The sequence below is a fragment of the Polistes dominula genome, unplaced genomic scaffold (assembly GCF_049000335.1).
Source record: "Polistes dominula isolate Pdom_NZ unplaced genomic scaffold, Pdom_raw_medaka contig_11, whole genome shotgun sequence".
Taxonomy (NCBI): Eukaryota; Metazoa; Arthropoda; class Insecta; order Hymenoptera; family Vespidae; genus Polistes; species Polistes dominula.
Genome location: NW_028301154.1, coordinates 70,249 through 96,452, shown reverse-complemented (window position 1 = coordinate 96,452; position 26,204 = coordinate 70,249). Strand labels below are relative to the sequence as shown.

The following is a 26,204-nucleotide window of genomic DNA, read 5'->3' as shown; positions in this document are numbered from 1 at the left end:
ACATAGGTGTTGTAATATCACGGATGGCTACTCTTAGTATCGCTGATATAGTTATCCGGAATACAACATTGATTAATAATAATAATAATAATAATGATTTATTTGATTTATATTTATCAATCAATTAATCGTTCTTGTTGCATTACTCAATGGTGTGACCAATTAGAGTATTAATTTATAATATATAATTTATAATGCGCGCAATTATTTAAACTCACCTTTTATGTTGTAATTATCGTATCGACGTTTTAAATGAATGAACGAAGAAATCAGAGGAAGGAGTCAGAGGAGGATATAACTCGTTTTCGTGAAATTATGTCGTAAACATGATTTTATTTCGCCTATGTACAGAAACGTCGTTATCCTTTCTAATTATTCAAGTTAATCGTTTGTCTTCTTGTAGCTTTCGGTAAGATGATGTCGATGAAAATTATATACATGTAGACCGTTTGCGAAGAAGGTGCTTATAATTACATTATACCCTGACTAAAACGATACGAAAAATGTTCTTTTTTCTTTTTAACGTATCTAAAGACGCACCTAGAGTATGAATCGACGAGATACAGTTTGACAAAAGTAAATGGAAAAAGAGAAGGAGCTGGAGGCCTTCCTCGAGACCTTCCTCGAGACCTTTCTATCATCAATCTAGCGATCTAGAGTGTTTCTTTGTTTTTTAGTCTTACTTCCGCGTAAGAGACGTTATATAAAATGATATTTTTTTTTTTTTCAAAGGTATCAAATAGAAGAACACTTGGTACTTTCCAAACATCCTCTTATTCGCACAGCACGCGTTTTTCTATTTCTTTTTTCTACATTTAATTTTCGTTGCATCTCCTAATATAAATAAACGTTGCTGCTTTCTTTTGAAAATTTGATGATCTTGAAAACTATCGATCGATTTTACGGAATAACTCTCTCTAACTAACGCGCTTTAGATCACAAAGCCGATGGAACAACAACGATAACGTATCTCTAATATCTAAGATTTAAATCGGTTTTCCTGCCTTTATCAATCTTTATGCAAGCAACGGAAAAGTCCTACGAGATATGATCGAAAGATTCGAAAGACATAGATCATTTGGTAAAAAATATTACATTCGTGTTTTTTTAACGACACGATACGTTTGAATAATCTTGAAAATACATTATATTTCGATCGTATCTCGTAGAAACTCGCGTAGAAACTCGCGTAGAAACTGGCGTAAAACTTGGCGTAAAAACTCGCCGTCGCCATCACCGTCGTTCCTTCTTATTTGAAATATTAATCAAATTAACATTCGAAGGGAAATGGTACGAGACAAGGAATATATAATACATATATTATACAAATGAAGAATCGGTAAGTCTCTCTGCGAAAAGAGACGAGGGATGATCTTGGCGCAATTTTTTCACTTAAAAATAATATGCATGTCTTTCTTTTCTTACATTAGTTTAAAGATTTGTTTGTTTGTTTGTTTGTTTGCTTGTTTAAAATAAGACGTAGAGCTGGCGCTATTAACGCGCGGAATAAAGGATAATAATCGTCTCTTCTTCGAAGAGTCAGTCTTGTCGAGGATCGTTAACGAGCTCCGGTACGATCTGGTCCTGAGAAGCGGATCTCCCCGAAGGGAAATAACAGGAGGAGGAGGAAGAAGAAGAAGAAGAAGAAGAAGAAGAAGAAGAAGATGTCGAGGAGGATGAAGGTGGAAACGAGGATGACAATGAAGATGACGATGAGGACAACGAGGACGATGAGGCAGAAAATGACGTTGAATGCGAATGCGAATGCGAATGCGAGTGCGAGTGCGAGTGCGAGTGCGAGTGCAAAGGCGAAGGTGAAGGCGAAGGCGAAGGCGAAGAAAGACGAAGTGGTTTTGAGAGCCAAGGATGAAGTGGGACGTCCTCGGCATCCGGTCTCTCCGACGGTTCTTTTCTTAACAAGGATCGAATGAGACACCTTGCCCGGGGACTGAGACATTCCGGCACAGCAAATTGCCCCCGTGAAATTTTCGCAAAGAGCGAAGCGTGTTCCGCATCGTTAAACGGATAACGTCCGACCAGCATCGTATAAAGAAGAACGCCAAGAGACCAAATGTCCGCTGCCTTTCCGGAATAAGCTCTTCCCGATCTGAGAACTTCCGGTGCTACGTAGGCCGGACAACCTCGACGATCGGTCAACTTGTCGTCCTCCTTATCCACGATCACCGCATCCTCCAAACTCTCCAATCGTAGTTGCGTTCTAAAAATCAAACAGAACAATCTATCGTTATCATTTGTTATGTCTTCGTCGTCTTCCTTAAAAAGTAATAAAAGAGCGAAATAAAGGAAAGGAATTGGAAAGGAGAGCGCTGCTGCTTTCGTCAAAGTCGCGCAACGCGGAAGTCTCGAGGCGCAACAACGCGCCTACGTAATATTCTCTTTCTCTCCCTCTTTTGGCTCTCTTAGCTAATACAACGCAACCGTTGTGTTGCTTGCTCTATTGCTATTTCTATCGCCCACGTTAGAAATATTTTGAGGAAAAGCAGCTCCTATCTTCCGAATAAATTCGTACACTAGCCATCTTTCTCTATCCTCCCCTCGAGTCACGTTGACGACGCACAACACACAACACACAACTATACACCTACAGTATACAACTATATAATTACATACTTGGGTAGGTAGGTAAATGAGCACGATCGGCGTTACGCCGCCAATCGTTTCAACCAATTATTTCTCTACTATCCTTTCTACGACTTTCTCGAGGAAGAGAAGGGATCTTTCCTGTCTTGCGACGAGAAAAAAGAGAGAACGAGTGGTGATCTTGAAAAGAGCTCAATGGCCTCGGCTCTCGTCACCAAATTGCCATACGAGAAGAAGAGACCATAGAGAAACGGGAATCTTGGATCCCCACCGGGATGGATATCTTTGGCTTTCTTCGCTAAACTTTCACCGGCCGAGAGTTCAAGAACCCCGTCGTCGTCGTCGTCGTCGTCGTCGTCGTCGTCGTCGTCGTCGTCGTCGTCGTCGTAGTTTGGATGCTTCGCCGTGCGTGACTTTTTCCTGTTTTTTCAAAGAGTGCGAATAAATTTTGCTAAACCGTAAAGAGAAGATGCTGTTGCTGCTGCTGCTGCTGGTACAAAGACAAATGGAACGGTGAATCGGCCGGGTTTGTACTCGGGTTTTAAGAGGTAAAGGACAACTTAAAAAACGACAAGACGATTTTAAAAAACGCGTTTCTTAATTATACCTGCCAGTTTCAAAACTCTTCCAGTCGATGAACCAATATGCTTTTCTGCCTTGCAACATTCTCGGTCTCTGGTATACATTCGACGAAGGAGAGGAATGCGAGCGTGCAAGGGGCGATTGGCCAACAACGCACGCCCGCCCGCCCGCCCGCCGTTCGCTCGAGATCGATTTATGCTCCGCTTCGATCATTCTTTCTCTCTTATTAACGGTATATGATTTACTTCAATAGGTATTTTAACGGTCTCTCTGGATTGACAATTGGACAATTGGACAATTGGACAATCGACTCAACTCGTATGGAATATTTTATATTAGAGCTTTATAGGAAAAGGTAGAAAAGGAAGAAACATAATTCGACTCACTTGGCTTCGTCCGCAAAGACGAACTTTCGAAGTTTCAGATCCCTGAGGACGACGCCGTATTCGTGACACGTGGCAACGGCCTTGGCTGCTTGCCGGAAGAGTCGTCTCGCTTCGGGCTCGCGTAATCTCCTGCGTGCTCTAACATAAGCGTGCAAATCACCATGATGACCCTCCAAAAGGAGATAACGTCGGCCACCGCTACCTTCGACGATACCAGCGAGACCGCTTGCCGCCTCCGTTCCCTCCAATCGAAGGTGTGCTTGTAGCAACGCTTCGCATCCTTTGTCACTTGGAGTCAATGCCTGAAATTTTATTCGCGATCAATTATTATAATATATATATATATATTATCGCTTAAAGATGGAATTTATCTACAATTTGTAGGCGTCCCTTTCATTTAACAATCGCTCATCTAGACGTGTTGCAACATCGAAACGTGTTACCATCGTCCTTGCTCGTGAAAAATCCTTCATTTTGATAAAAAGAAAGAGAGAGAAAGAGTATCTTTGAGATATGTGTAATTGTGTACTTGAAAAATAAGAAGAAGAGAAAAAAAAATAAGGGGAAGAGGACAACCCATTCGCTTGCGAAATCGTGTCGCGTTGTCTTTCGAGACGACGTAATCGTCAATTAAATCAAACGTCCCTGGCTTTAGTAGCGATTACGAGCAACGGGTTAGGGTCCGTCGTCGACGTCGACGTCGACATCGACGAGGCAAGGTGCAGCCTTGTATTTGTTCGCAGATCGATGATGATGATGATGTAAGCGGCGACTCATTGTATAACGTCGAGCGATTGTAAAATGTTAATGGAAACGCGGAGCAACCGTGGAGAGACCGCGAGGCTAGGCTACGTAAGTGCGAAACCTTCTCTTGCATGTAACGCGTGCTCGGTTTACAATGCAATTTTGCTCCGTCCTTTTTATTTATATGTATATATACTATACGTGTAACACCCTCAAATCGAGTTCGTTCAACTTTCAAACATTACGTTCAGAATGTTCTCTCGCGTGTTTCATCAATATATCTCTCTGTGAGAAAATATAGCTTGTTAAAGTATAGAACAGCGTCCTCCTTGGTATTACGTTCAATGTCTATTATTTGCAAGCTATCGATTAATGTCGTCGAGATGAAAGACTAACTAAAGATAGAAATTGTACATATGTAGGACCATTTGAGATCCGCTTTCCAGGAACTCAAAGAGCCGGTCAATGGCTCGTTTTCTCTCTCTCCCTCTCTCTCCCTCTCTCTCTTTCTGTTGAAAGAGTCGCCAAGCGTTTCTACCGTAGGCCACGCGTTACTTTCTAACCGTGAGAACCTCGTTAATCTACGCTCACGTATTGCCTGCTTCATGTTACTACGGTTTAAAGTTTGTTTTATTTTTGTTTTATTTTTTTAGCAAAAGGAAATAAAGAAAATAATAAGATAGAGCGTAAGTTTGGCGAAAGGAACCGTCGTCGTTGGTTCAAATGCCAAATGCGATAATGTTATGCGTTGACTGACCTTGGCGACTAGCTGTTGATCGGTTTGGATGTCAACGCATCTGTAAAGTGCACTGCCTTCCGCCGGACCAAGAAGAACGAATCTATCACCGAGAATGGTTGGTCCGTGATGCTCGACGTTCCGTGCCGTTGGTTCGCAACTCGAGAATCCGACGAGCGGAACGACCGCGCTCGTATTTTCCTCAGTGTTCGTTCCCGCCGACTGTTGTCGTTGATGATGTTGCTGATACGGATGCTGCCTATAACGATGATGATGATGATGATGATGATGGTGATGATGTTGTTGATGACGGTGGTTATGATGATGGGATATTTGTGATTGTTGTTGCTGCAGCTGCTGCTGTTGCGGCTGCTCATGTTGTTGTTGTTGTTGTGGTTGTTGTTGTTGTTGTTGTTGTTGCAGCAACTGCTGCTGTTGCTGCTGTTGAACCTCCTGATTATTCGTATTAACCAGGAACTTTCCATTGTTGGAAATACGTGTCGTCGTCTGTAGTGGATGATGTTGCCTCGTGGTCCCCACTCTCATATTGTTGGCTATCCCGTATTTAACGATTTATTTCCGCCACACTCCCGTTATTCCTCTTTAAGAACAAAATAACTAAGAGATCCGCCGATATTTTTTTGTTTAAGTTGTTCGCACCTATGTATTGTCGTTTTGTTTATCAGATTGATCTTCTTGAACACACTTGAAAAACTCGTCAAACACCAAACGCGGAAGCATCAACCTTTTCCGAGTTGGCACGGTGCGCGACCGTTCGTTATTGTTATACGGTATAGAAGAGTTTTTATCGAACGTTCAGGCGTTTCTTAAACGACAACTAATATTTTGAATACCGTTAAGCTCTAGTTTCTTCAAGGTACGTTGCGTAGATAATGTATATACATTTATACATTTGTATACATATGTGTATGTGTTGCGTGCATAAGTGCACGTACATATACAAGTAAAAGAAGATAGGAATACACATGTGTACGTATATCACTTGTGCTCGGACCCGCGCGGTTGTCGTGTGTTACGGTGCGTGTCTTGCGTGTATTCCGGTTGGGTCCTTGGACGGATGGAGATAGATCTTCGTGAAGAAAGAACGAGTTGCTTGCTTATCTCGTCCGTAATCGGTTGCTCTTTCGAAGATAAAGCCTGCGGAATAAAAAAGGCATCCATCAATCAGTTGCACGGCGTTTGCGTTTGCGCTTGCGTTTGCGTTTGCGGTTGCGTTTGCGTTTGCGTTTTCTACCACACATTTATGATTATTAATTCAATTAATTATTATTTCAATCCTAATTGAAATCTAAATAGAAATGCAAACACAATTTCATTGTTACCGTTATAAGTTAGTTACCTACTAGCTAGTTTACTCTGTTCTAGCTCGTCCTATGATTCATGGACAATTTGAAAAGCAACGCGGCGATGCGGTTTCGACATTTGTCCTGCCTCGTTGTGCGCAATTCCTACCAACAACAACGGCAGGAGAGGATCTCGCGTTAAGGTCAGGGATAAATATCGTCGCTTCTAAAGCGGTCGTTGTGCCCTCCTACAATTATCTTCATTTTTCTCAACTTTATTTCCCGCAGGCCCTTAATCTCACAGGGATCACAGGGCTTTCAGGAAATAACCGATCAAGCGTAAGCGTCGTCACGGCTAATTTAGCTCGCGTTCCTCCATTTATTTTCACCAGAGCATCATCGAATTTGCTGATTGTGAGAAAGGAAGAAAAACTTAAGAAAAGAGACGAACAAAGAATTGACTACGATTTCCGGTACATCGCATCGCGTTATTATGCGACGCGTTTACCATTCGTCTTTTTTTTTCTTCTTTTTTCTTTTTTCTTGATTATGCTCGCAAAAAGGAAAATGAAACTCGGTTTCTCCTTCGTCGTTCGAACAACGCCATTCGAACGATTCTTACCAAGGTCAAGCGCAGGTGCGCGGCGCGCGGCGCGCGGCGCGCGACTGCAAACGCAAACATACAATTCGCTTCCGTTTGCGTACGTGGAATTGAAAAGAATGATTCCAATATTTGTCTATTTATTTTTGTCTATTCATCTTTGAACGATGTTTTCTTGTTAAATCGCTAATGCAAGGTACAATTGTATAAAATGACTACGACTACGCTACACAACGACGACGATGACGACGAACGACTACGACGCGACACTACAAGCAAGTTGCGATAGTCGCGCGTGCACTTGCGCAAAAGCAAAGTCGCTCCAGGGATCAGGGCCGTACAAATGAATCGTCTTTCCCCTTTTTCGTGATAAGACCACTCGTCGCCACCACACCACCACCACCACCACCACCACCACCACCACCACCACCACCACAGCAGCCGACACAACATCCTCTTCTCTCGATCTTATGAAACTCACGACGAGCAATCGTTTTACGAAATACCTACTCTTCTTTCTCTCTTTATTCGAATCGATTACGTTTTCTGACCTTTCTTCTTATTACTTTTACATACTCCCTGAATATATGTTGTAACACTCGCATCGGACTAACAAGTAAACGATACGAAGATGGAAACAATTGAGAAATAATGAATCGTAATCGAGGATAATATTGCAAATCAATACGACGATCTATGTTAATAATCCCATAAGACCGATCCAATTTCAATCTAAACACTCGAAACACGAATAAGATGAGTATTTACTTTGCGTTCAAATTATATGAAATATTCCTTCCTTTCAATAGCATTTTCATTTTTTGTGTTGCTTGTCTTTTCCGGATGTGGTTTATTATCCTCGCAAAAAGATGCGGAGATGGAAGAGAGAAAGAGAAAGCAATTACGTGCAAAAACATCGACATATTTTTTCCTCTTAGCGTCCATCGGTTTTTATCAATGATTTACGCGATTAATCTTTCATTATTTCGAATTAACAAGGATAAGTAAATAATAGCTATGACAAAAGTGTTGCAGTTGAAGAACGAGGCGTGGCGCATATACATAGGATGCACGCAAAACCTACTCACAACGCATTCCACCTGCGTGGACAAACATTGCGGAAAGTCGATCGCGTTCATAGCAATTCTAACGTCCAAAGATGATGCAAGAATAACAATGTTGAGAACTTGAAGAAACTATTCGATGCGTTCCATCAACGGAGCAACGATCGCGACCAATTTCCTGTCTACCACCACCACCACCTATGGGGGGATGAGATTCCCTTTGGATCACGTATTATCAATTCTCCCTTACGTCATTTTTTCACACGTTCAAATATCTCGCTCGATATTTTCTACCAAAAGTATAAAGTCCAATCTTAACGCACAATTCTTGATACTGAATTCTACATTTGTCGCTATATGTTTGAAAATTTGGATTACATTTGATTTTTGGATTAAGCAATCGCTAAATGGAAAGCTGAATGAGTATACATCATATGAACGAGATGAAATATAATTTGTTCCTTCTTCTTCTTCTTCTTCTTCTTCTTCTTTCAATTCAATCATCTCGACAGCGGATAAGAGCAGATATCCTTCGGTAAGGTCGTAATGGCGACTTAAAGACAGAAAGAGAGAGAAATACGACCGTCATAGCTGTCGCCGTCCCGATATCGCCAGCCTGGCACTCGCATTAATAGCGCGCGAACGCATGACGCAATCTCGCGAAAGAAATTGCCTAATACGTTCGGTTCTCGATCGTCGAGAGGTCTAACTTTAAATTCATTCCAATTCTAACGTCCACTCTGTGTTTTTCTTTAAAAAAAAAAAAAAAAAAAAAAAAAAAAATCACTTTGATACGTTGATCGTAATTATAGTAGAGATAGAGAGAGAGCAACGAGAGATCGTCGACCTTTCGAAGAAACGAATCCCGCGGTTTCCTTGAAAATGGAAACTCGATAAAAGTACTAGGAATATTTTCAACGAAGGATATTCTCTACGCTTTCATTTCGAGTCATCTCTTAATCTAACGTCTTTTAAGACATAACGAGCACGAATATTCTCCCGATGAATCACGTTCCAAGTGACTCTCGCGTTCTCGAATTGTAATGCTAATGGCGCATGCGTTTACCTTTTTGAATGACCGAGGAAAGAGGATCGACCGACTGCAGAGGATCCAACTATGTCCGAAGACGTGACCGAGTTTACGTCAACGATTGCCAATTAGTTTCATTTCGATCGCGAATAATACCTCTTAACGGTCATCCTATTATTTGTCTTTGCATGTGACTCGCGAATTTAGGTCGACAAGGCTCTCAACAGATCTCAAGATATTTGATTTTTTTCTTTTTTTTTTTTTTCATTAGATATTTTGCTATTTGCGAAAGAAGATGAAGAGAAAAAAGTTGAATTTCAAATTTGTTAACGAGTCACTCTACAAAATGATGACTCTGACGAGATTACGTTAATTGGTGTATAAATATGAGTAGTCTATAGAAACGAGAAGAATTTTACTATGTAAGCATTGCCATTCATTACGTCACGAAGAAACTGTAAACGGGTAAGCAATGCAACGTTAGTGAATCCCAGCGTTGATTGACCGAGAAAGGAAAAAACCGGATCGTTTCCTCTTTCCTTCCTTCCTTCCTTCCTTTTTGTTTATTACTCTCTTTTCCTGCCTTCGGCGTAAACGAGACCACGAATGCAAGAATTTCTTGGAAACATTTATTAGTCAATAATTGGTCATTAAAGTAATGATTATTTAATGTTTTCCCTTAAATACGCAATCGAACTGCATATGAAGGAAAGAAGGAAAGAAAGCTTGTCGGTGAAATTTTGGTTAGCCTAAAGACCATTGACGCAACCATTGGCGCAACCATTGGCAGCGGCCATTGGCAGCGGCCATTAAAGTTCGACGAATGACAACAAAGAGCGTCCTCTGTCGCCTCCTCTGTCGCCTCCTCTGTCGCCTCCTCTGTCGACCGCGTGTGCGCGCGCGCCTTTTCACTCCGCGATTAATCGAGAGAGATATTTTTGAGAAACGCATCTCGCGCATGATCCAAACAAGAACGAATGAAATCTAATCGACGTGGTAGGAAAGAGCTCGTAAACGTAAATAGATGGAAGAATACGAAGGTTGGACATCGATCCGGTAATCACTGCACTTTGCACCGAACTCTCACACGGACACGGACACGAACACGAACACGGACACGGACACGATAATCCTTCCGCCTCTTTCATGATATCAAAACAATAATGGAGGATAAGAAAGACGATACTATCGATTAAAAGATTTACCTTTAGAAATTCTTTTCGTTTAGTCGCCGTACGTTCCTGAACGGAGAATGCGGAGAGTCCTCGGATTAATTTCCTCCCAAAAAACGTTGGCGATGTATTAAACCGTCTGGTAGTAGTGATGATGTTGATGATGGTGTGGTAGTGCTGGTAGTAATAGTAGTAGATCGATCGGTAAAAGAGAAACACTCAATAGGGAGGAAAGGAGGGAGAGAGAGAGAGAATAACGAAGAAAAATGGCGAAAACTCGTTTCCACTTTCTACTTCTTCTGCTTCTGCTTCTGCTTCTTCTTCTTCTTCTTCTTCTTCTTGAGGTGCCCGGAAAATGAATGAAAAAAATGGAGAGGTATTAGGGCCGTGGAAAAGGTGAAAAAATATCGCGTACCACGGAGACGGTCCAACGCTTTGGGCCGACTCACCGCTCAGAAACGACGGCGGCAAAAAGAAAATAAAAAGGCAATATCGAGCGATCGCGCCATCGTGCACCCAACGACTGCGCTAGACGGCTAGTTCAAACCACCTTCGGCGCGGCTTCCCTTTCCCAAAATCCACTGTCTCCAATGCGCATGCGCCTTTCATGTCATTCCCGAGTGCGCATGCGCAAGTCTTCCTAACTCACTCCCAACTCACTCCTAGCGCCTTACTTTATTTCTCCCCGTACCAAAACTATTTTCCTACTATTTTGTTTCTATTCGGCAAAGGAAAAATTGATTGATTGGAAATATTATATACAAGTTTTATAAGTCTTTTGACGGCTTTGTGACTTTTTCCAAACTCCTTCGACGAAAAAACAAAGTGATAATAATCTTTTCCATTTGATTATTCAGACACTTTCTACTTGTTCAGATCCCACATTGTTATCTCTTATATTGCTGATCATTGAATAACGCTTTCTTTGCTCGTTCATTTCCAATAGGAAATAGTACAAATATAACGACGCGACAAGGAAACGCAGAGATCGTTATCCGAAAATCTACTGACAAATGTCTATCAATTTACCTTGGAATATGATTGAAAAAAAGATACAACCTTCGTATGTACATACATTACATACGAAGGAAATTTGCAAGCAGACTGGCAACGTATACGCTACGCTGTCGTCAATGTCGGATGATCCTTGTCAACTATTAAATGATTAATACATTCTAACTAACGATGACCAACGAGTGCGAATATTACAAAAGAATTTGAAAGCATTGCTCGAAATTGCTCAAACTTGCGAGAGATCTCCAACGCTGCATCGTATCGTATTTGCTTATCGTTATAAAAAAAAAAATAAGACAGAAGATAATCGCTTCCAATCTAGATCTCTTGTAAAAATTATTTAAGCAAGTGATTAGAAAAACGGAATCAAGTTTAATCAAGATAATACAAAATTATTAGGTGTCTACCGGAAAGTTTTGTCAATTTTTCGAATAAAACAAAAGTAATCAATTTTCATATATCCTTTTAATTGACTAATATTTATCAATTATCATTATTTATAATTTCTTATCATAGTGTGATGACAATTTGTGTTTGTCAGAATGGACAAACACAATTTCCGATAGACCTAAAAACGTCGACAGATTATTTTCATAATTGGTATCTAATTTTGTTCGTATATGAGAAGAAGAAGAAGAAGAAGAAGAAGGGTCTAGAAGATTCGAGAGACGTCCCTGTTGGCGGATACGTGTACGTGGGTGGGTTGACACGCGGCACGTCATAAATGCGGGGAAATTGAAATGGTTTAACAATAAGAGATGATTCCCGGGGACTCTACTCGGCATTTCAATAAAAATATCGATTCGTTCATTTCCTTAGAAACGGAATTACACAAGGGGGATTTTTCTCAAATAAATAATTTTGCAAATCGTACGACGTTTTCGTACGATTCCTTTCGTACGTTCGATCGTAGTATTTGAAAGCGGTCCCTGGCTAAATTTGTCAGAGACAGAAAAAATACAAAAGGAAAGAATCGTCGCACGCCCTTGGCCTACCTTAACGTTCCTTAAAAAGCGCGGGAAGCATACGCCATAGTACTTGGCGATTGCGGCGCGAACAAATTGACGATTATTCCAATTTTCTTGCAAATTTGTCAAATACTACATTCGCAAAATGACGACTACCAGTTTGCAGAAACCACGATGGTGAGGAGAAGGCTAAACTGCTCTCGTAAATAATTGGACGCTTCGCAAGAGCTATTATCTTGACAGGAGACAACCGTCATTGTCTTCTTTCGGTGTCATCGTGATTCGCTTCGATTCCCAGTAGAAAGATAAAATAGTTTGACGCCATTTAAGACGAGAGTTGTGCACGCACGCATGCAAGAAGAAATATGTATAGGAGGTATGTAGAAAGGGTATGAAGGCACCAACTGCGACGACGACGACTACGACGACGACGACGACGACGACGACGACGACGCGTGTCCAAAGAGATAGGGTCGATTGCGTGGCATTCAAGCACCGGATCTCGTGCCAATCGAAGGAGAGAGAGAGAGAGAGAGAGAGAGCCAGGCCTTCGAATTTCCAAACTTGTTCGTCGTTGCTCTTGCCGGATATTGGTCAACTTTCTGCCACTTTTTTCTTTTCTTTTACCGCAGCTGTATACGCGTGGGTGTCCACCGATGAGTAGACATAACCCAGACAACACCCGAGAAACTCTAACGATGCGATTTTTCTCGATTCTTTGACGAGTCGAAAAAAATAAGCGACCTTGTCCGATAAATATTCTAGAGGAAACTTTATTTCGCGGGGATAAAAAATATTCAAGGATGCGGAGATTACGGCATTAACGTTTGCAACATAAAGACAGACCGTATCCGTTCTACATTTAAGAGCGCCTCCCCTCCTTCTTCTTAAACCTTCTTCTTTCACGCGCGTCTACGATTCCGTTTGTTATTATTTACTCCTTAGAAATCTGTTTTTTTTTCAAGCAATGGTACACGTACCCACCAACCAAGAAAAAGGTAAATGTAGGAACAACGATTGTCGGAAAAAGTCCTCTCCTATCTTTCATTTCGATAAGACGTCGTTTCATCCCATATTCCTAACTATATGTTTGATGTAGAATTCAGTTATTCGAATCTTTCTTGAATAGTATATATTATAGATATATAATATATCTTGGAATTAAAATTAGCGCACACGAAGGACGACCATGTCAATTGATATCGAAGCTCGTAAGCATAGTCTATACCCATAGATTATACGAGTTTGTCTGCGAGTTCCTCTTGGTGCAACGAATCGAGACTGTTGCTACATACGAGACAACATGTCGCGCAGGTTATCAACTAAAGTGTCCGGAACTAAAAATATTCCATTTATCTCGTAAGGAGATAATACTACTAGTTGTTTCCCCTCAAATATCCAAGTTTTAATATCTTCATTTACTTCCGTCATAATAGATTCATCAAAAGTCATTCCTAGAAATAAGAAAAATATGAAAGTAGCGCGATAAAATGCTATCGACAAATTTCGCGATTCGAGGTAGAAATTTCTTGTCAACAAGTGTGCGGCGACGTTAAGGATTACATCATTTCTTTGGTTTATTTCGTAAACACACTCTGGTTTCGAGTCAACAACAACGAATGATGATATTCGAAAAGGAGAAGGTGAACTGTTGCTATCAAAATTGAAGGAAGATTTTGAAGGAAGATTTAGAAGAAACTTAGAAGAACCTATGATGGTCGAATCGATTAGATCATTTAGATCGATAGGAGAAAAATGATCAAAGCGTTAACAGCTGTTAATCAATGATATATTACTATCGATTGATTGCACGTGTAATCGCTTGAAATCGAATCGCGTACGTGACGCAGGTCATGCCGCTTACTTCACAGAATTTAAAAAAAAAAAAAAAGAAAAAACACGACAAAATAAATCGAAATTGTTCTTATCTCGTTTATGTTTATGCGGGTATGGGAATTACGAATTATCGAATTACACTGTCGAATTACACTGTCGAAAGACACGATGGGAAAAAAAAAAAACAACGAGAGACGAGAATTCTTTCCAACTGGTCACTTTGTGAATGACTTCGTTCATTGATTCGGTCATTGATTCGGTCATTGCGAAAAGTCGTAACTTTCAAGGATTACGCGTACTCACTTTGATCGTCAAGGTTTTAACACGGCTTCGAAGATATTTTCCATAACTTTGAACGTCGACAGATCATTTTCTTCTTTCGCAACTTTACACTATCGATAATAATTGGAGACTGAACGTCTTTGCGGACGACGATACGCGTATATTTATTATTGTAATCGTGGACAACTCAGGAAACTAATTTGATGATGTAATATCGCTATGATAACGTTACACCAGGATAACACAGAGCATGAAATTTATTTCCTCGCATACGTGCAGTATGGCATGGAGATAGTTTTAGTTATGTTAGAAAGTATAAATCAATAAGATGAACTCTAGTTTTAAGGTATTAAAAGTAGAAGACGAAGGAAATAGAATTGCGATTAAGGTAAAAAACTACGCTAAGATTTATCAACCTCGAGTAAAAGAACATTGTAATTATTTGTCAAACATTCATCAACACGGTCACGTTTCTTCGATTTCGTCATAAACAAATAAATATATCGCCTAAATTCCAAGAACGACTTCCTGCTTCCGTTTGATTTTCAACATGATCCAAACGTTAAGTCTATATTAGGTGACAAAAATTGGTGATTAACCAATTAACGGAACTGAAGAAATACGAGTACAAACTGTTATCTGCCCTCGATATAGACATACCTACCTACTACTAAGGTAGGTATCATCAAAACGGAAGTTCCTCGTCGCAAACGCATACTTTACTTCCGTTCAACGATACAAACAAACGTATAATATAACCGTAAATGCAGTTCCTATGTCCCTTTGTTTGTTAATATAAGCAAATGAAATTCAAATTTAAAATGACCTTCTCTAAAAAAAACTACAATACTATCTATTATCGATGATATTGACACTTGTTATTGAACTTTTCTCGAGTGTGTTCTATCGAAATAACTATTGACACATTTATTTTGCGTTGAAAATAAATAAGTTTTGCTACGTATATTGTTTTCTTTTTTGGTTTTTAACAATACGTAAGACGTTACACGCGCGGTAAATCAATTGAAAAAAAGTAGAACAACCGATGATAAGTAGTCGACGACCTCTTCCTTCCAATGATTCGGCGGTCCGTCTTCTATTTGTTAAGAATAAGAATGATAAAAATTAGATCTATTTTGATTGGAAATGAAGACGAGTAACGAGTAAGTAAAAGTAGGGCATAAATAATAATGATTCGTGAATAATAAAGATAAAATGGAAGAAAAGTAAAATGGTCTTGTTGATTGTACAATGAAAATGAATAAAAGAAGAATGAAGAGGATAGTTCGCTTTGTCCGTTCGAATTTCGATGTATACGCGTTTTAAATAAATTTTCGTTCTCGATATTTATTCACGTGTCATACTGGTTGTTATCTGCTCGATAAGCAGTTTACCATAAGAAAATGAATGATAAGTATCTACGTTTATGATTACGTGCGTACACATGAGGATGGAAAGATCAATGAAAAGTATTCCTAAAGTTCCGTCTTGAAATAGCACGAGTTAGAAAATGATATTAACAGAGTACACGCTTTGTGGTCTGAAGCTGCAATTTGCGAAATGCACACACCTCGCATAACTACCTACACATCTTGCACGTGAAGGAATGAATACCGGTCTAAAGTCCGGGACGAGGAACCGACGAAAAATGCTTCGAACCGGTTCAAGCTCGTTTCGTTTACGCCTATAAAATAATCGTGTACGCACGGAGGCGGTGGAAGAAAAAATTGAAGGATTGAAAAAAAAATAAAAAAATAAAATAAATAAAACAGGAATAAGAAAAGCTACGAAGGTAAAGAAGCTTGAGAAGAAAAAGAAACAAGAGCTCCACCTCCAACGTCCGGTCGTCGTCTGTCTTGTCTTCCTTTGCAACCTTCCTCTTATAAAAGAAGATAACATCGAGACCAAGAAGTAGACTATTATTATATTATTCTTATTGTTGCTAAAGAGTTGCAATAATAAGTACAGATTGCCCTCCTGCAATCTCCGAGATCCTATAACACGGTTTGTGTTTTCCAAAAACCAGTGTTGTACAACACTGTACTTCTTTTACAGCCGCGGCTGTAGATGTTGCGGAAAGTATTTCTTTTCATTTACATGGCCTGAGAAGACCACTGAAAAAACCACTGAAAAAACCGCTTACAACACGGTATTTTCTAGGAACTTATATAAAGCCGTGTTATAGGAGGGTTACCACCTATACAACGAGAAGAAGAAAAATCGATATTTTGTCTGTCCGGAAAGATAAATCGATCGGAATTAGAAAATAATGTGCCACGCGCGTATCCTGTGTATAACGGGCAGCTCGCACGCGTTTCCGAGGGGTTGCGGTTAATTTAAGTCGAGGCTGCTTTGCTCCTGTCTCCCCTCTTCCCCTTCAACCTCCTCCGAAGCATCCTTTTCCTCGTCCGGTTTCTCTCTCGACGAAACGTAAAGCTGCTGCCAGCTGCTCGAGGCTTATATGTACATGTATATATGTACATATGCACGTACGTATATACGTCGTACACGGAAATACAATTGGGCAGGATGCGAGCATCCTTTTCGAAATAAATACTAGGATGTTGATGAAAAGCTTATCTTCGATTTGAAAACTATCATATTTCTTCTTATCGATTACAGTAATGTAGTTTGAACGCGTTGAGGGAAGTCCTTTTAAAGGAAATCCGAACAAGGAATGTTCTAGATTACCTAAAATTCGACATTTTTCCGTTAAAGAAATTTTCAAGGCTTGGCGTAATAAAATAGAAATGGAAAGTTTCTACTATGTTCGGTTTGCCATCTCCAACGTAGGTATAGATTTTATCTACTGGGTTGTCTAACAGGTCTAAACGGGTTTTCCAAAGGATCAAAAGAGTACACCCAAGAAGGTATTTTATTGTAGCACAATTCACGTTGGGCCCAACAGATCGATTGATTTATTCGACTAGGTAAATACGTTCGACAATTATTTTCCATAGTAAAAAGAAATCTTGTACGCGTCGTTCTTGGTTCGTTTAAATTCTAGTTCGAAAACAAACAAAAAACATCGATTAAAAACATGATGTCGAAACGAGTTATATATATATATACGAAGAATCAGATTTTACGTGGACGTGTGTGATTCATAAATCGTAAGAAATATTTGTCTTGTGAGAGAAAGAGAGAAAGAAAAGCACGTGTTCTTTGATTTCCCGCTCACCCCGGAGCTATCGTTAATGACTGCGTACTACAATTGCGTCAACTTGTTGTTGAAAAAAAAAAAAAAAAAAAAAAAAAAAAAAATAGGAAAAAACAATCGATACGATTTCGAAGCAGCCTGCGGTGGAACGAGTCTGTTCTTTATCGACTACCACTAATCACCACGCCAAGGTGTAACGATTATGCGTGCACGTGTATATTATGAAAATGACATAGATAGAAATAACATCTGCAATCAAACTTTGGATCTTTAATATTCGCAACAGATCGTTTTGTTTGGACGATCGTATAAAACAACGATAGATAACATCCTATTCTAAGAAACGTGTTAAGTAGTCACTTAATTTAAATGCTAAATATTCAAGTGTTTTTTCTAACTCGGAGAAACTTTTCTCTTCTTCGAAAGCAAGCAACAAATTTGATGTCTTTTTCGAGTCTTGTAAAAGAATCCAATTTAATCGCGTCGTATATCAAACAAAAGAACACGATAAGATTATTTCCAGTAGACTTCCTTTTACCGACATTCGAGTTTGCGTGTTAAAACGTAGCTGTGCAAAATTCTATTCGCATTAACGCAATAACATAACAACACGCAACTAGCGTCGTCACTTGCAACGAACGAACGAACGAACGAACGAACATGTGTAAGGAAAAAGAAGAAATGTCTTTTTCTATTGATGTCATCGAGACTTAGGAAGTATCAACGACATTTAATTCTACGAGAAAAACAAAGACGAGCCAATAATTGCTAAACACCGTTGTGATTCTTTCAATTCCGATCTAACTTTACTCAAAGTATATTGCACCTGTGTGTTTGAACCGTAATTATTTCGAAATCAACCAACTTCTTTCCCAAACCTATTAACCAACCAATCCTGATCGAACGGACACGTTTCTGTAATAAATAATATCTCCTAATATCGATGTCAAAGGAATATAAATGATTAGAATACGCATCCATGTTCCTTTCTACAAAATCCACAAATTACACAATAATTATGAAAGTAATATTTCAAGATTTATATTTGAACACTATATGAATTCTATACAATATTGAAATAACAAACATGATCCGATTGATAAATTAAAAAATAATTTATTTTCACTTGGACCACTTTCATAATTATGGGCACAAATGTCAAAAGAAAATATCTCTTATTGCATTTTCTTTTGTTGAATAACTCAAAAGTAGCCTTTTCTTTTGAAGTATAAATAAATGACACGAGCAAGAGTCCGACGTCTTTCCTAATTCTTAATGACTATTGACGACGATGAAAAGTCTCGCATATTGAAAGATCTATCTAACATAAGTAAGCATTAGAAAAGAGCTTTACTGTTAAGAAGCACGTATTTGTATCTCTCCTTTCGCAATGAAAAATCAATGTACACGTATATAATGTATGTTTACACATTCGAAGGATCGAGCACGATCGGAATAATTCCTATATTCTACCCCCCACTCGTTCCTCTTCATTCAACCTTCGACTCGGTCGAGTCTCGAGAAGACACGTCGAACTGGTGGCCCTGCTAAGATCACGCGATAGATTTGTCAGCATTGACTTCAAGGCCAAATCGCTTGAAGCTTTTCTAATGTCGCGAATCGATATTTCCAGGTCCAGTCCAAGGACCCTCCTTTCGCGACGATTAACGAAGGTCTTTGCAAAGGCCTGATCAAAGGCCTGATCAAAAGATTCCTTCTTCCTATCCAACTATTATACTTGCGAGTATTACACGTTTAACGATAAATCGTGGTCTATCTATCTCATGACGTATCCTTGCTTCGATGACCCAGTTAGACGGTTAAACAACTCGGCGGGCGACCCCTCGTCGTACGTAAATTCATCTCGACGTATCGAACAACACTCGCGACAAGAGTAACTCCTCGATCTATATCTATCTTATTATTTTTCTATCATCAAGAAAAAGTAACAAAATGATATTTCAAATGCAAACAAAATAAGCCCATACTGAAAGAGGTTTACCTACCGAAAACTTAGTTATCGGTTGATATTGCGGTAAAAAGTCATTATCATTATATGAACAGTAATTTGTTATTAGAATCTGCGGCTGCATATGCCGTTGAAATTTACCTAGTGGTCGGTAAAGTGTTGAAGATCATTTGCAAAAGATGATGCGAAGAATAAGATGGCCACACAAGTAGCAAGCAACACTCCAGCAGACTCTAGTTGTCATACGCGCGTCCGCGATGTATCTGAAACGAGACAAATACTCTTAAAGGATAATGACATCCGACAAGAACGTATTCTTTCCCCTCGTCGCGAGAGAGAGAGAGAGAGAGAGAGAGAGAGAGAGAGAGATAGAGAGAGAGCATTAATACGTCTTCCTCCTCTATCCGTCTCTCAACGATCCAGTTTTGCGCGGTTCTTCCTGCTCCACCGTGGGACTTTTTTAGCAACGAATTAGAGACAAGCAACCGGATGTACCGTATATCTAGCCTATATATGCGATATAATCGAAACTATCAATGAAAAACTTGAAATTCGACGAAACTCGTTCATTCAGAACATATCTTTTATTTACCATGAATATGCACTCTATTTATATTTCTCATTTTTTTCCAAGTTTCTGCTCAAAGATAACTTCGAGGCATTAATAATTGTCCTCTAATCATTCGTCTAATATAAGTAAAGTGTACTGTACTGTACTGTATTCAAATAATTGTTAATTGTTAATAATGTTATACTTGGTATACTACGTCTTCCTCGAAATTCGTCAGACAAATCGTTAGACTGGCACGTTACTATTCTCTGTGAAAGTTCTTTTATTAAATGTTGTTTATATGACTTTCCTTAAGAAGACTTTGAGTAAGTCTCGATCGTTTGATTATGATGCAAAGTAGATATATTATTCAGGTATATATTCCTATCGCGTATGGACGGTCTCGTCGAGCGTCTACAAAAACGTTCACGTTTTCTTAACGCATCGTTATTGTTTTTTCGCTTTATTTGTTTAACAGTGACCATAACTTTGATACCGATAGAAAAATTCAAAAGAAAAGAAACAGGAAGGGAACCTAAATAAAAAGGCATAATGTCGTTGTTACATATGACGCCTATTTTGAAGAAGAATACAAAATGAAAAGTGTTGGAACGACGATATTTCGTTATTCCATTTGATCGTCATTTAGCGACGATAGCGATAAAATCGCGAAGAAGGACGCGGATCAGTGAGTGGCAATGGCGCGAGCACGAAAATAGTCAATGAGCAAACACAGATTTCAAAGATAAGAGGAAGGAGAGAAAAAGAAAAAGACGAGAGAGAGAGAGAGAGCAGCGAGCAGCAAGCTAGCAACGAATAAATTGGAATTCCTAAGGTCACGTCCCGGAAGTCGCGTCATCCGCTACAAGATTGGCTTCCGTTAGAATCGACTAGATGCGAGGAGGTTCGTCCAACGAATTCGTAAGAACCAATCGTTTTCGGAATCCTATTTTACTATGCAAAACTTTACAAATCTTTGATGACTTTGGTCATCTTTCTTTTTCGCAAGAACGAATAATTCCCTCGACAAACAACATGGTCAAAAGTCTATTATACTACGGACGTTGGCCAATATTTGTGAAATAAAGAATAAAAATAGGAAGGAGATAGCGATTCCTCGCTTTTACAAACGAGGAAAAAAAACGAACCTAAATGAGATGTTATTTTTATATCTTTCTAAAATATCATTCTTAAACGTCTCATTGCGTCTTTCAATAAATCGCATTCATAATCGCGATTCATGCATTAACAAATAAACTTTGTTATTTGTTCGTTCGGCAATTCGTCGCGATTCTCGGCCAGATTTTAACCGCGTTTCGACATCGAATTCACTTTAATCCTCTGGATATTTAAGAAGGAAGAACCTTTAAGGGTCGGCCCATTTATAAGGACGACCTAAAAACTGCTGTTAAGCGTGAAAAAGAGGCTTTAAACGAGGATTAAGTCGTCTCTAAATGTTAAGAAAAAAAAAAAAAAAAACAACATTTACGATATAATTATAATGATATTTCTGAAGGTCGTTTAATTTGTTTAACGAAAAAATTCACGTTCTCCAAATATCACCACGTTCTGCGATACGATATATAATAGAATGTAGGAATATATTCACATAAAGCGGAAAAAGAGGGTCGGGGTCGAATCCACGTGCCTGGTAGGGTGCATTGGTATGAGTGAAGGACACAAATCGAGAAGCAATATGTACCAATGCATGGGCTTTCTTTGTCACGTGTAGTGGAGGGTTAGGGTTGCTCCCAGCATGCAGCCTAGCCGAGCCAAGAAAGACGAAAATGTCTTTTGTGTTTCTCTTGTTGTCGCTCGTCAGGTCGTTTTTAGTTGTCCGTTTGTCGGCAAAGGAAGATCCTCGTTCTTCCCCCAAATGACAAGAATGTTGAAGCCCTGTTCCGGAAAAAGCGGATTTTCCATGCCTCTGGAAAACATAGATAATTCAATAAGCCGGATGCGCCAATCGGCTTTACGACCAACTTCCGGAGTTATGTATCAGTTTAAATTGTCAACTTACCTATTATTGTAACCATGAGTATCGTCGACGTGAAAGTCGACGTCGTACTTATTGAAAAAGGTATCTTCCAGCTGTTCTCGTGCCATCGACCGCCGACTCATCTTATCTTAATCGGTTGTTCCTAAACTTTAACCTTCTAAATACAAGTTTCCATTTGTGATTGTCCATTTATAAATAATCGTTATTATAAATAATCCAACAACGCTAACCCGAAACAACGCATCCTCCTCCTCCTCCTCCTCTTGTCATCCTTTATTCGTTGTGCATACATAGACCCTGCATATATACATATATGTGTATATAGTAGATACGAGCTAGGGTCGAGGATGATGTCAACTCGTGCTGACTAATCTCGTCCACTCACAAAGTTATGCATCATCGGTGCGTTACCCGCTGATTTGAACATTTTCCCACGTTTTTTAATCAAATATTTTTCGAATTTGAATAATTTGTTTGTTAGGACGAAGAAAAAGAATCTAGCGAGAGGAGTTGTAAAATTGCAGCAACGTCGACTAACACAAGAGACTACTTTACAACGCGTTGCTCCATACGATGCAATTACAGACTACTCGACGTTTTTCATGATTTTTTTTTCTTTTTTTTAGTAGAATTATTGTAAACTCGTGCGTGGTGTCGCAATCCTTGTCTTTTATCTTCTCTTTTATCCGACATCGAGCGCAGCAAAAATTGGGGTCAATTTTCTCTTCTATCGAGCGATAGGAGACTTTTCTATCCTCGTCTCCTATCGCTCGATATCTCACGGACAACGTGTTTTCCCAGAATGCGCGAGGGGATTAGTAATCTAGCCTAGCAATTTTATAATAATATTAACAATTTGTAAGAGTGTTTCGGTAAGATTTTCGATTCGAGTCGAGCGCGTTTAATCCGATCGATGCGTCAGGAACAAAATCTTGCGATCGCTTTATCCTTTTTTCCCTTCGAGATATTTCAAAAGAGCAACGAAGAACCGGTTTGCTCGTGCGTTTGGCAATACGCGAGCTCGCGTGCTTTAAAAGCTATTTGGCAAGAGAGAGATTCTTTGAAAAAAAAAAAAAAAGAAAAAAAAAGAACCCGAACGAAATTCAATATTTGTATGTTCGGATCGGATCGGATCGGTTCAGCTCGACTCGACTCGACTCGGATCTTTTTCTCTGTACTTCTTGTTGGGACATTGTAGGAGCTCTCTTGATCTTCTCCTCCTCTTCTTCTCCTCCTCTTCTTCTCCTCGTTATCTTGGAGGAGTACGTGGCTTCGTCGCACATGCCTTCGTTTACGAACGCATCTGCTCGTCGAACAACGCGAGATGAAAGAAAAAGAAAGGAAATTGCCGCGAGAAGAGAGTCCAAGAGAATGCACACGTTGTGTGCGTTTGTGAGAGATAGCAGAGTTAGTTGCACCTGCCTACCGGCCGGCTTGCTTTTCATTACCTCATGCCGCCACGGACCCTACCCAAAAGGCCTGCCTTCCTGCCCATTTTATACTTTTTACCTGACCTTTCGAAACCTAGACACGCTTTGCCTATTTTCAGGGACAACTATCTTCCCCTTCCCTTCTCTTCCATCATTATTTTTCTAATTATCAATTAAACAAAATATACGAGTACCTACAAATATTGAATTATTCTCTGCTCGCGTAATCTTCTCTCAATGAGAGAACCGCACCGACAGACACACCGTGTACGGTTTCGCAAACGTACTTAAATCTATCGTCGTATTGTTTGCGAATTATTGCGACACGCGGTGCGTAGGGGGATTTTACATAATTGTAGGTGTGTCATTTCAGAGACCTCCGTCATTTTGTCTTCTTGTCTCTTGTTTTCATAATTAGTGCCGTTAGTCGGACAGGAAGTCAGGGTCAAATTGGTGCCATTCGATATCGCTAAATTAATTCGTATAACTCGAGAGAGAGAGAGAGAGAGAGAGAGAGAGATCGATGAAAGCGCTGTATTATCTATTATCTATGATATAAAATATAAAAAACGTCAGACAAATTTATCGACAGATCGATCAATCGAAGAAGATGACAAGACAAAGATAAAGAATGACTAAAGTTTTCTCGCGAGACGCAAATGCATCTCATTGTATCTCAACACGATTCTCTTCGGATTCGCTCGTGATTGAGCCACGTTCGCGAAGGCTAACATTTATCTGGGTCGCGGACGTCTCTTCGTTTGACTCTTGCTTCCTTGGATCCTATCCTTCGATCTTTTGTCTTTATCCAAATGATACCATCCTCTTTCTTTCCTTTGTCAAATAAATCAATCTAAACAAATATACGTATATTTAAATATAGCTACATTTTATAATACATATGTAATATTATATTATCGAACGCGTTTCTCTTTGATAGTAGGAACAATTTCTCGTGGTTTCCATAAGATGACAGCACCGTCTACTTCTCGGTTATTCTTGTCAAGATCTACCTGCCCCATGTGCCCTGCTCATTTTGTCTACGACTTTCAAAAATGACAAAGTTATAAGAGCTTGTTTGAAATGCGCTAAAGATCGATTAATAAAAGTTCAACTTTGTAATAATCTGTAATTTCTATTTGAATTATTCAAACTCTTGTATCTTGAACAGCTGCGCGAGTAAGGATTCGTAGTAGTGTTTCATTTGGTAGGGCAGCGCCGTATTCCGTTGGTTGAAAGAATCGAGTAACGTGGTGAGTACTACTACTACTACTACTACATGAATAACTAATACGATACGTACACTTACTTAGCTACAGCCAACTGTAAACGTAGAGACGCACGCAACCGTCATTCATGTATCTTTATCGCGTGTATATAGAGACGACGACGACATATAAGTAACATGACTTCTAACAACACAACGAAACTTCGCTCCTAAAGATGATATATCGTGCATACGTACGCACGTGGTCCATGCGTGTCACGAGTCGTAACAAATCATTAACGATTAACATCAATTTCTCTCTCTTGAAAGTTTCACAATACTTTGTAATTGCGTTAAAGATTGCATACTAATCGACCGTTTGAAAACATAAACATCTTATCGATTAGTTATAATAGCTTTGATGCAACGGTTCTAATAAAAGATAATAATAATAATAATAATAATAATAATATTTAAAGAGACATATTTTTCATTTAGATAGCAATTCGTGAGAATCAATTCTATATGATTTGTCGAAAAATGTGGGAAAATTCAAAAGAAGAAAAAGAGCAGAATAGTATGAAAATAAAGGCGGATCCGGGTGCGAGCAGATACGGGAACTTTATGAATTACTACCAATTTCATAGTGTGGAAGAACGCGTACGGCAACTTCCGCGAGACGTCTGGCAGTCTGTTCGTTCGGACCGGAAATATGTGGGACTAGACATTGGCTGTAATGCAGGGGTAAGGGCGGGCAGCTGTCGGAAAGGATGGAACGAATCGTCCATAAGTAAACCGACAGATGAGTTCCATTTATCGACTTTTACCCCCTTTTTCTTGTTCAGAGCCTACAAAATATATTTCTCGTGTTACATAGGAACTGACGTACAAGCTATACGATTTTTTCAATGTTAATTTAACTTTAAATTGCGAAGAAGAAAGACCTGACGACATCTTCCTGCTGGGTATAGATCTCGATCCGATCCTTATCGAGAGGTCACAGGAAAATAATCCACATCCAGATCGAATTACCTTCGAGTACGGTGAATTTCTTTCTTCCGAGTGTGACCCAACCATCTCGAGGTATCTAAAGGAACTTGGAAGAAGCCACTTTGACGTTGTCTTTTGTTTCTCCATCTCTATGTGGATCCACCTAAATCACGGAGACGACGGATTAGTCAAATTCTTTCGCAAAGCTTGCTCTATCTGCGACACGATCGTTGTCGAGCCACAACCTTGGAAGTGTTACAGAAATGCTTCGAGGAGACTGCGATTAGCCAATTTGGAAGACTTCCCTCTGATAAAGAAATTGGAACGCAAGGGTGACATGTCGGAACAAATAGAATTAATCTTGACCAATCTATGCAATTTTCGTAAACTTATCGTTACTTGCAGCAACGATTGGCAAAGGAAAATCATGATTTTCGTTAGAAATAACGAAAATTCATCCTATTAATTGTATAATTATGTATAACTATAATTCATTTTTGTATGTATTTATAAATCAAATAAAAGTAAAAACAAGTAAACATTCGAATACAAGATTAACCAAAAAAAAAGAGAAAAAAA

At 39.4% G+C, this 26,204-nt stretch overlaps 2 protein-coding genes across 5 annotated transcripts; one reads left to right on the top strand and one right to left on the bottom strand.

Moving 5' to 3' along the window:
• Positions 1-313: 313 nt before the first annotated feature.
• trbl (tribbles pseudokinase 2) lies at positions 314-22,161 on the bottom strand. Of its 4 annotated transcripts, XM_015331547.2 has the most exons (6): positions 22,020-22,161; positions 21,702-21,926; positions 19,591-19,712; positions 5,071-6,207; positions 3,570-3,871; positions 314-2,218 (listed from the first exon to the last, which is right to left on the bottom strand). In XM_015331547.2, the coding sequence occupies exons 4-6, from the start codon at positions 5,593-5,595 to the stop codon at positions 1,540-1,542; spliced, it is 1,506 nt and encodes a 501-aa protein (XP_015187033.2). In that variant the 5' UTR covers positions 5,596-6,207; positions 19,591-19,712; positions 21,702-21,926; positions 22,020-22,161; the 3' UTR covers positions 314-1,539. The 4 variants fall into 4 exon arrangements, with proteins under 4 accessions (XP_015187033.2, XP_015187031.2, XP_015187032.2 ...); XM_015331545.2 differs by lacking the exons at positions 19,591-19,712; positions 21,702-21,926; positions 22,020-22,161 and adding an exon at positions 10,254-10,886; XM_015331546.2 differs by lacking the exons at positions 19,591-19,712; positions 21,702-21,926; positions 22,020-22,161 and adding an exon at positions 6,410-6,926.
• A 998-nt stretch (positions 22,162-23,159) lies between these two features.
• LOC107072005 (putative RNA methyltransferase CG11342) lies at positions 23,160-26,164 on the top strand. Its single transcript, XM_015331551.2, has 4 exons — positions 23,160-23,962; positions 24,372-24,681; positions 25,134-25,379; positions 25,513-26,164. The coding sequence occupies exons 3-4, from the start codon at positions 25,161-25,163 to the stop codon at positions 26,089-26,091; spliced, it is 798 nt and encodes a 265-aa protein (XP_015187037.2). The 5' UTR covers positions 23,160-23,962; positions 24,372-24,681; positions 25,134-25,160; the 3' UTR covers positions 26,092-26,164.
• The last annotated feature ends 40 nt before the right edge of the window (positions 26,165-26,204 follow it).

Coding starts and splice junctions, on each gene's coding strand:
- trbl (XM_015331547.2), bottom strand. CDS start 5,595: ATGAGAGTGGGGACCACGAGGCAACATCATCCACTACAGACGACGACA. Junction 3,872..5,070: donor ATCAACAGCTAGTCGCCAAG/GTCAGTCAACGC, acceptor ATAAAATTTCAG/GCATTGACTCCAAGTGACAA. Junction 2,219..3,569: donor GTCTTTGCGGACGAAGCCAA/GTGAGTCGAATT, acceptor TTTGATTTTTAG/AACGCAACTACGATTGGAGA.
- LOC107072005 (XM_015331551.2), top strand. CDS start 25,161: ATGATTTGTCGAAAAATGTGGGAAAATTCAAAAGAAGAAAAAGAGCAG. Junction 25,380..25,512: donor ACATTGGCTGTAATGCAGGG/GTAAGGGCGGGC, acceptor CGTGTTACATAG/GAACTGACGTACAAGCTATA.